The sequence below is a fragment of the Prosopis cineraria genome, unplaced genomic scaffold (genome assembly GCF_029017545.1).
Source record: "Prosopis cineraria cultivar Desert tree isolate PC_DT_omini unplaced genomic scaffold, ASM2901754v1 PC296, whole genome shotgun sequence".
Classification (NCBI taxonomy): domain Eukaryota; kingdom Viridiplantae; phylum Streptophyta; class Magnoliopsida; order Fabales; family Fabaceae; genus Prosopis; species Prosopis cineraria.
In genome coordinates, this window is record NW_026555623.1 from 1 (window position 1) to 10145 (window position 10145).

Sequence of the window (10145 nt, forward strand, 5' to 3'; positions counted from 1 at the left end):
ATTATCTACATATAATTTAAAATTTAGAGGGTTATTCATGTATCAATCAAAATTTGAGAGCTTAAATCCACACAAAATAAAGTTTAAGAGGGTATATAATTAATGGCTATATATTATTTGCATAAACTTGGTAGCTTACAGAGGTTTATTATTAAATTTTAAAGGTTAAGAATGTTATTTGTACATGGTTCAAAATTTAAGAAAATTATGTGTAATTTAGCCTGAATTGATTATCTAAATATACTTTAAATAGTCCAACATTTAAAAATAAAGATACTCTCCTACTTGGTGGTGCTTGCCAAAAAATATTTTTTTCAAAAACAATTAAAATTTTAAAATTTTAAATCTTAAGCGTTTAGAATAAATTTGAGTAGTCAATTTTTTAAAATTATAAAAAAATTTAAGTATTAAATTTGGATCACTCAAATTAAATTTAGACTATCTAAAATGATTATAAAGTATATTATTTAAAAAAATTATAATTTTTTCTTTAATGTAAATAAATTAAAGCTTAAATCAATTTAGATGATCTAGACATTATTAAAAAGGTGATGAGCACTGAGAAAAGCCATAAAAACTTATGTTTTATCTATTATTTCTCATACCAACACCAACTCTTGAATAAGTGATGCTTTCTCCTGTCTTAAGCATGTGATTTATTTATTTATTTATTTGTTTGTTTGCTTGGGCTAACCTAAGGATATGAGTTATTAGTTGAGGGTTTGTTTTGAGTTTAAAGGTAATATTTCATATTAAACTCCTTTGTCTCCCATTTTTGTTTATTTTCCCCCATTTATAAGTTACTTGGAATTATTTTGTTAAAATCAAGAAAAAACTTTGAAACTTATCTCCATCTAAAATTTTTATAAATTCTTAACTTTACATTTATTAAATATAGGTATTTTAATAATATAATTTATCTCACCAACATTTAATAGAGGGTAAAAAATTATGATAAAAATTTAATATATGACTTATTAATAAAACAAAAAATATTTTCTCTCCACTTTATAAATAGAAAAGGATGGAGTATTTCTTATAAATAACTAACTTATATAATTTTGTATTATGTGCATGTGAATTAGTTAATTAATTGCTCCCTCGGTCTCTACATATAGAGCATTTTTCTATAATTTTATTTTGTCCATAAACATATGGGGTTATATTATTTTTAAATAATTAATAGTTTTGCCTTTGTCTTGAAAAAAGGTAAAAGATATTAATTGTGTGCTTTACACACTGCTATCATGATATTAATTATAATATTGTTTGAGATAAAATTTAAAAAATTATTGTAATTTTATATGGTTTTAACTAAATAATAACTTTTATCAATATGCAAGATTGGGTTAAAAGAACATTTCATATCAGCGGTAGAACTAGCCGTGATATTAAGGGAGGCCAATTTTTATTTAAAAAAATATACTACTTGCATTAAAAAATATAAGACATATTTTTTTATACTGTATTCAAAAAAAATATAAAACATATTTATCTGAATCATACCTTCAAATAAATAAACAAATAATTTTTAAATTGATATCGTCTTTTAATACTTGTTCTTATTTAATATAGTGTCTTTCTTGTAGCTAAATGATTTATTTATTAAAGATATTTTTAGAAAAAAACCAATTAATTATATAATAAAAATTAAAAATATCTTATATTTTTTAATATCTAACCTAAAAAAGTTTTTTATATTTTTAAATGAAAGGAGCATACATGTATAAATTGTTAATAAAGAATAAAAGAGAAAATTTATGATAAAAATTTTTATGACATAATTTATAAATAGGACAAAAACTATTTACTCTCTATGTTATAAGTAGAATAGGAAGAAATATTATATAACTGCATCTAAGGTATATTATGCTTCTTTTATTTTTTCTGAAACTTTTATGGGATTAAATATTTGGACACTCATACAAACATAAGGACAGAGGCGTTTAGAATTAGGACTGAAGGGAGTATCAAGGATTTGGTACACTTTGCCTTAATCTTATACACTTCATAGATAAGGACAGAGGGAGTGGCTTCTACGTTTAGAACTGAAGGGTGTATCAAGGATTTGGTGCACTTGCCTTAATCTTAATCTTATGCACTTCATAGATAAGGACAGATCAGAGGGAGTTGCTTCTCCGTTCTTAGGACTGAAGGGAGTATTGATACACTTGTCTTAATCTTATATTTATATTTAAACACCCGAAAAAAAAACTCAAACACACAATTTAAATTTATTCATGTAAGTTAAGAAAAATTATATCATGGATTTATTTGTTAAAAAACATGTAAGCATTGATTCTCTTCTATCATTAATATAAGGTAAAGTTAACAAAAACACTCCTTATTAAAAAAAATAGTTATAAGTTTAAAATTATATAGTATATAACTTTTCATTTTTACTTTTTTTAATTAATAACTATAATAAATTATTATTTAGGAATTTAAATAATGATAGATAGATCAAGGAAACAATTTGAAAAGGAAAAGCATTAATTATTCTATATTTGTCTTATATTCAGGACATAAAAAAAGTTTTCAAACTATATTTTATATCAAGGATTGGATGAAGTATTTCAATTGTACTCATGTTCATCTTTGTTATTTAATTTGTGAAAAAGATAATAAACGTGTCACGAGACTATTATTAAAAATTCTAGATGTAAAAAAAGACAAAAGAAAAACGTGCATTTGATGGAGATCGAGAACATCTTAACCAACAATGACTATGAGACGTTCCTCTGGGCCATCCTCAGATCATCCGATCTTCCATGAAAAGGATTTGAAATAGACCACACGATATTAATCGGAGTGAGTGAAAATGAGAGACGTGTCTGCATAGCCACAACACCCTGATCACGGGTTCACGGTCTTTGAATTCGACCTTTCATATGTACTAACTCAACTTATCCTCCATTATATATATATATATATATATATGCATATGCATGCCACAGAGCCTGCAGTTGAAGATTGTCTGGCATTGAAGCAGGCTCTAAAGCTCCACCATGGGAAGTGCCTCCATGTTAGCCTCAGTTGCCATGAGAAGGTAAGCAGTAAATTACAACTTTACCCATCTGTGTTGGCATATTATCAATGATTATAATTCAAGGAAAAGAAAAATGTTCAACTTCCCCTAGTGTTCAAATATGTTCATTGTTTAATGCTTTATAGTTTATATGTATCATTCGTTTGAAGTTTTAACAAGTACTTCAAAGTCAAATCTTTCACTTTCAGGCTTGAAGGTAAGGTGGCTCTGATCACCGGTGGTGCAAGTGGTATCGGCGAGTGTACTGCGAGGCTCTTCTCCCAGCACGGAGCTAAAGTGGTGATCGCCGATATCCAAGATGACCTGGGTCTCTCCGTTTCCAAAAGCATCACAGATTCTTCTTCTTCCTCTTCTGCTTCCTACGTCCACTGCGACGTGACAAAGGAAAAGGACATAGAAAACGCAGTGGACACAGCGGTTTCAAAGTACGGCAAGCTCGACATCATGTTCAACAACGCTGGTGTTGTCGGTGTCAACAAAACCAGCATAATCGAAAACAAAAAATCTGAATTCGAGGAAGTCATTAACGTCAATCTCATTGGTGTGTTTCTGGGGACCAAGCACGCTGCCAGGGTGATGGTCCCTGCACGACGTGGCAGCATCATATCAACGGCGAGCGTGTGTGGCTGCACCGGCGGGGTGGCGTCACATGCTTATACGAGCTCGAAGCATGCAGTCGTGGGGCTGACGAAGAATACCGCCGTGGAGCTCGGACGCTATGGGATTCGGGTGAACTGTGTGTCGCCATACGTGGTGGCGACGCCGTTGGCTAAGGATTTCTTCAGGCTTGATGATGAGGGAGTCCACGGGATTTATTCCAACCTCAAAGGTGCAAAGCTTGAACCCGAGGATGTGGCTAACGCGGCACTTTACTTGGCGAGTGACCAGTCTAAGTATGTGAGTGGCCACAATCTTGTGGTGGATGGAGGATTCACTATTACAAACTCTGGTTTCACTGTTTTTGGGTAGTTCATGTGCAAGAAGGCCACGACTAGAGAATCAATAATTCACTTCTAGAACGATCTGGGTTAAATCCGTGGTGGTTTGGTAAACTGGCGTGAAGATCTTCTGTCTTTCTTTGGAGTTTGAATAATCACGTGCGCTTATAAATAATAGTGTACGATTTCATCAGTTTCACTGTTTGCTATTGGTTGTGCTGTAATGAAACGATTGATGATTATCAACCACTTGTTCAAAAACTGTACAGTTGCCCGTTTGAATAGCACTTTTTAGAACCTCAAATGTGTTTCTGCCTCAATACAGGCCATACATCTTTTAACAGTAATGAAATGATTGAAAACATAACAGGGGATATTCCTGATGAATATATGTACAGGGGGAATGCACATGAATATATTTGCTCTGGTCAGTACATCTGCAACTTGAAATTTGGCAACCTGCCACAACTTACCAAAAATAAAATTCCAGAAGGATGAAGAAATGAGAGATTCATTATACGCCTAATTAATTAAGTTTCCAGTATGCCTGTAATGTTTTGTGCAAACATTTAAGTAAGATTTCAATGGAGCCACTAATTAATGAGGGCACATTAGGCTTATTTGAATCAAGCTCAATTCAAGTCGAGTTTATTCAGATCAAACTTAAAAGTATCTTACAGTATAAAAAAACCCATACATCCAAATTTGACCTTAATCACTTGGACTTTTGGGCTCAAATACTCAAATTGTTAAATATTTTTTATATCTAATTTCAATTTTTATTTTTAAAAACAATATTTTTAATTTTTATATTATTTTATTAATAATAAAAAAGAATTCGAATATCCAAGCTAAATCCATTTGAATTTGAGTTTGGTCTGGATTTCTTCATATATTTATTCAGGTGATTCAAATAAGTCCAGAATAAAGAAAATATTTTAAACTCTCAAGCCCTACTCTAAGATTTTTTAAATTTATTCAAACTCGCTTGAATTACCGTCATTGGATTTCAAACATGATCACAAACAACTGAAGGGCAATTTCGGGATTCCCTCTTACGAGTAGTGTTTGTCCCCCCCTCCCCAACAACCAGCAGGAAATGGGTGATGTTTGTTTGGTTGTGCAAAAATGACACGCTCCAGCTTTGATTAGTTATTAGGAAAAGCAATGTTTGTGTGGTGAAGATTGTAATTAAGCAACTTTCAGGTTCAGAAATTGAAAGTTCAAGTCCAATCATGTGTCTTTTTCCAGTTTTCAGAATAAACAATTGTAAATCTGTAATCTGTATCAGAATGAATTGCGGATCACTTCAGAGAATACTTTCTGAATTATTTTGACTGATAGAAAATCAAGAGAAAGACTCTTAAACAATCCTTGGGAGCTTTTTTCTTAAACTTTTTAAGAGCTTCTTATTTTTAAAGATTATCTTATTTCAAACATTTTTCTGTTTTGTTTATAAAATATAATTATTTTATATATTTCAATTTCAGAAAATATTTTTAAATATATATACGAAGTAGACATTGAATAAAAGAATTTTCAATTGTCTTCTAAGTTTCTTCTGTGATTATTGCAGTACGTCAAGGCATTAGCATATATACCGAGTCTTTCTTCATTTCTTCCACAGAAATTTTATTGCGTGTTTTGTTAACCTTTTGCTTATTTAAAAAAAAAAAAAAAGATAAACATCATTGTATATATAAAATTACCTAGTCTGTTGTGAAACCGTAAACATCTTTTTTACAGTATCAAATTATCACAGTAATGAGTAAAAACATAATAACATAGAGAATAAATAGAAAAAGAAAATGAGCATTGTAAGATGAATGTGAAGGGTGAATATACATGAACTGATATTAGCTTCCTTCACATTCCCCTGCAAGTCAAGTCTGAGATTTTTTCTAAGCTCAAGAAATTTGATGCTTAATATGGCTCAAGTCAGTCCATCAGCAACCTGACTTGAAAAAGCAAAATGCTTACCAATTTCCTCGTCGATTGCCCGTTCTATGACAAAGGGCAGATGATGAACATGTTTTCATGAATATGTAAAATAGGATTTGTGGTCTGTCATTATTCAAGTACTTTAGGCAATCAAATCTTGAACTCTTAAAGCAATGACCACATGGATGGCTACAGAATAAGAATGTGTAGCGGGCAAATGAATACAATGGGCATAGCCATCTGCTGGAAAATGAGAGATTGAAGTCAGGTTGCTGAAATAGTCAGAGTGCAGTGCAAAGTTACATGAAAAGACTGAATTGGAATCCTAAACAGAATCGGACTTGACACAATATTGCATGTCACTGCTAGATGAGTGAATTGAATTACATTTTTTCTTCATTAGTTTGTCAGCATGCCCCTTGTATAAACAAGAAAGACTTTTGATCAAGTTCTTAAAACGAATTTCCTTTTTCTGTTTATATATATATATATATATATGAGCATTCTTTTACTCCAATCACAGTTCATAAGTCGCAGACACTCTAACCACATTCTAGAAATACAATGGATGGATTTTCTGTTTTGAGATTTTGCGGCTTGCCAATCTACTGTCTTTATGTGACTGTAATAACACAGCACAGTGCAAAAGCTAATCATACACTTCCAAAGCAGCTTCGTGTGCTGTGAAATAACTAATTACATTGCTAATTATCAGATATTGAAATTATTTCCATTTTTTCACACAGCAAACACTAGTCCCCTGACAGATCTCCAGCGAAGGAAACCAGGCCCAAAGTAGATGACTTCAGGGAAAATTCTCCTGCAGAAAGGTCTAAAATCAGATTAAGGCCAATAAATATGAAAGCAATGGTTAAAAGCAAGAATGGGGGAGATCAATAAGTATTACCACTAGTTAGCTTCCAAGTCACCTCCGGGATTTTGCTACATTCAGCGCTGCCTTGACATAAATCCAGTCAGCCACATTGCCCAAGAACTTGAAGTAGGCATGTCTCCAAGAACGATTGAAATATATTGAGCCAAAGATACCCCAGAATCCTATTATAAATCCAAGTGATATACTCAAATAAAAGCCTTTGGATATAAATGAATCCTCATCTTCTTGGACCTCAACTGGTTCTTGAGGTGTTTTCTCCTCATAACACGATTTATAAAGTGGTTTTCCACAAAGATCAAGATTTTCTTCATAGCTTGAGCCATTAAAACTTTGCAACTGTGTGCCAGTTGGGATTTTCCCAGATAGTTGGTTATGTGATAAATCCAACATGGTTAGACGGTCAATAAGAGCAAGACTAGAAGGGATTGATCCAGATAGATTGTTTCTTGACAAGTCAAGAAATTCTAATGACATTAACCTACCAATCCCAAAGGGAACTCTTCCAGACAAGCTGTTTCTTGATAGGTTTAAAGAAATCAACTCAACTAAATCCACTATTTCTTCTGGAATTACTCCCTTTATTTGGTTGCTTGAAAGATCAATGCTTTTCAACAACTTGCTATGCTTAAACATTTGTGGTGCACCTTTCCACATGAGCAATGCATTTATATCATATTGATAGAAGGGTGTTGATCCGTTACTGGACATGGAAGGACTCATTAGATTTGTTGAACTCTCCTGGATCATTGAAGTAAAATTCTTCAAGCATTTGAATATTTGCCCGGATAGATTGTTCAGAGAGAGATCTAAGAGCTGAAGGCTTGTTAAATAACAAAGATGCAATGGTAAGCTTCCTGAAAAGCGATTATTTCGCAAACTTAACATCTGTAACTGTTGTAATTCATCTCCAAGCCATGAAGGTATAGGTCCTGACAATCTGTTTTCCCCCACATCTAGCATTTTAAGGCTCGTGCAAGTCTTCAAAGAGGAAGGCAACTCCCCAGTTAACTTATTGCTTCTCATGATCAATGCTTGAAGTGCAAGAAGAGATCCAATGGAAGGAGGAATTTTTCCTGATAAGTTATTGTTACTCAAGTCCAGATAGATTAATGATGTGAAACCATCCCAACAATCAGGAAGTTTACCTGATAATTGATTACTTGAAATATCTAACGAGGCCAACACATCGGCTGAGCTGTTATCACATAAAAAGGTGGCAGATTCCGAAAACTTGTTTGTCGACAGGTCAATAACTGAAGCACCACGTAGAAAGGATGGAATTAAGCCTTCAAATTGATTGGAAGCTAGAGATATATCAGGGGATCCAAAAATCTTACCGGGGAGTTTGGAATTGTACCCCACAAGTTGTTGTATGAAACATTGAGCCACAATAAATTTGGTGTTAATAAACCCCAAAACCAATGTGGAACGATATCAGAAATTCCGGCATCAGAAATATCAAGTATTGAGAAGTTACTTTGAGTGTGCAACCAATTAGGGAAATCAGGACCTAACTTGCAAGATCTAAGAAATATTTGATCCAATTGAAAAGATGGGATCCAATTCTTGCCAAACTTCAAAGCCAATGAGTTCTCAGAAAGGTCAAGTGTCTTCAAGTTAGACGCATTTGCAAAATGTGACTCAGTGATGACACCTTTCAAAGAGTTGGAATGAATGGACAAAGTCACTAACTGAGATGAGAATCGAATGTCTTCAGGGATTGACTCATTCAAACGATTTTTTGTGAGCATTAAAGTCTTTAAAGACGTAAATATGGAAAGATCAGGTAGCGTTCCCGTTATTTGGTTCCAACTTAGATCCAAGTTTTGCAAAGACTGTCTGGCACACCCCGACAAATTTTCAATAATCGTAGGAAGTTCTTCATTCAAAAGGTTATATGTCAAGGTCAATGACTGTAAGGTACATATATTCCTAAACGATTTAGGTATTCCACCATGAAGTGTATTTTCAGAGAGGTCTAGATACTCTAGAGAAGTCATTTTACCTAATTCATTTGGGATAAGACCTTTTAAGTGGTTTTTGCTGAGATCAAGCTCGACCAGGTTTGAGCTCACATTGGACAGCCACTGGAATATAATGGATGACGTGAATCTATTGTCAGAGAGATCAAAAATAGCAAGAGAATCTGAAAATTTCCATTTTGAAGGTGTCAAGGGAATGATGCTATCATCAGAAAGACTACAGCTTGTAAGGCTCACTTGTCTTAAATTTGGAAGCTTTCCAATCATTTGTAACCAGTTATGAGAATGATTCAGATTATTCACCATGCTCAAGTCTAGTTGAGTTAAAGAAGTGAGACTAGATAGCCACTGACCTCCACCTTGATCCTCCTCTTTAGTAAGTTTGAGAGCAGCATTGAATCCAAGATCAAGCTTCTGCAACTTTGAAAGATTCCCAAGCTGATAAGGTATCGTACCTTCAAGAGTATTCTCTCCCAGATCAAGATACAGCAACTGCGAGAGATATCCAAGCTGATATGGAATCTCACCTACTAAACCGATCTTTCCAAGATCAAGATAACGTAAGTTGGAGAGATTTCCAAGTTGGCTTGGAATTTGTCCACCAAAATAACAACTTCTGAGATCAAGGAATCTCAAGTTCCTGAGAGAGCCAAAGAATTCTGGGACATGGTTGTCTCCGAAATCGTTGTAACTAAGGTTCAAATATTTCAGGTACTGCAACTCCAGCAGTGACGCACTGATATTGCCCTGTAAAACGAATTGCTGTTCTCCTGAATCATCGAATTCTCCGTGAAGGTCGAGGATTTCTACGTGTCCGGTTCGGTTGCTACAGTGAACTCCATCCCATTGGCAACAATCTCTGTTTTCCTCTTCGCTTCCCCAAGAAGACAAACGGCCATTGTTGTCCACGAGGCCATCTTTGAAGTGAAGCAACGCTTGCCTCTCCTTTTCTGGACACCTAACTGCAGCACCCGTAGCTCTCCAAGTACCATTGAGAGCAAGAAGATGAAGCTCGAAAACTAGTATGACTTGAAGGAGTTTGAGAGAAACTGGGTTCAGGATCTTCATTCTTTGGAAAGTGATTAGAACAATGTCTGGTTTTGATAATACTGAAGTTAAATAGCTGTGCCTATAAATGGTATGGTCTTGCCTTCACGAAACTAATGAAGATGTTCACATGAACCAAGTTGGCAAGTTGTAAAGGCATTACTATTTTGTTCGAGACCCGCCACTCAATTGCAGAATCGGAAGATTCGTCGTTGTCAATTTATAAAATTAATAATAATTACTGTTAGAGTGGCTCTTGGCTCTAGCTAGCTCTTGTCCTGTTTAAGTGGTGT

General features: G+C 33.9%; 3 protein-coding genes across 3 annotated transcripts; 1 reads left to right on the forward strand and 2 right to left on the reverse strand.

Annotated features, from left to right (window-relative positions):
- Nucleotides 1-2937: 2937 nt before the first annotated feature.
- Nucleotides 2938-4291, forward strand: LOC129296288 (borneol dehydrogenase, mitochondrial-like). Its single transcript, XM_054934874.1, has 2 exons — nt 2938-3049; nt 3238-4291. The coding sequence occupies exons 1-2, from the start codon at nt 3009-3011 to the stop codon at nt 4016-4018; spliced, it is 822 nt and encodes a 273-aa protein (XP_054790849.1). The 5' UTR covers nt 2938-3008; the 3' UTR covers nt 4019-4291.
- Nucleotides 4292-5920: 1629 nt separating this feature from the next.
- Nucleotides 5921-7846, reverse strand: LOC129296285 (receptor-like protein EIX2). Its single transcript, XM_054934871.1, has 4 exons — nt 6858-7846; nt 6673-6748; nt 6107-6200; nt 5921-5991 (listed from the first exon to the last, which is right to left on the reverse strand). The coding sequence occupies exons 1-4, from the start codon at nt 7844-7846 to the stop codon at nt 5921-5923; spliced, it is 1230 nt and encodes a 409-aa protein (XP_054790846.1).
- Nucleotides 6835-9919, reverse strand: LOC129296286 (receptor-like protein EIX1). The gene is made up of 2 exons (XM_054934872.1): nt 8161-9919; nt 6835-8076 (listed from the first exon to the last, which is right to left on the reverse strand). Exons 1-2 carry the CDS (start codon nt 9871-9873, stop codon nt 7993-7995), a joined length of 1797 nt encoding a protein of 598 aa, XP_054790847.1. The 5' UTR covers nt 9874-9919; the 3' UTR covers nt 6835-7992.
- Nucleotides 9920-10145: the final 226 nt, after the last annotated feature.

Coding starts and splice junctions, on each gene's coding strand:
- LOC129296285 (XM_054934871.1), bottom strand. CDS start 7,846: ATGAGAAGCAATAAGTTAACTGGGGAGTTGCCTTCCTCTTTGAAGACT. Junction 6,749..6,857: donor AATGTAGCAAAATCCCGGAG/GTGACTTGGAAG, acceptor ACCTTTCTGCAG/GAGAATTTTCCCTGAAGTCA. Junction 5,992..6,106: donor ATTCTGTAGCCATCCATGTG/GTCATTGCTTTA, acceptor CCTTTGTCATAG/AACGGGCAATCGACGAGGAA.
- LOC129296286 (XM_054934872.1), bottom strand. CDS start 9,873: ATGAAGATCCTGAACCCAGTTTCTCTCAAACTCCTTCAAGTCATACTA. Junction 8,077..8,160: donor GTACAATTCCAAACTCCCCG/GTAAGATTTTTG, acceptor GTGGTGCTTCAG/TTATTGACCTGTCGACAAAC.
- LOC129296288 (XM_054934874.1), top strand. CDS start 3,009: ATGGGAAGTGCCTCCATGTTAGCCTCAGTTGCCATGAGAAG. Junction 3,050..3,237: donor GCCTCAGTTGCCATGAGAAG/GTAAGCAGTAAA, acceptor TTTCACTTTCAG/GCTTGAAGGTAAGGTGGCTC.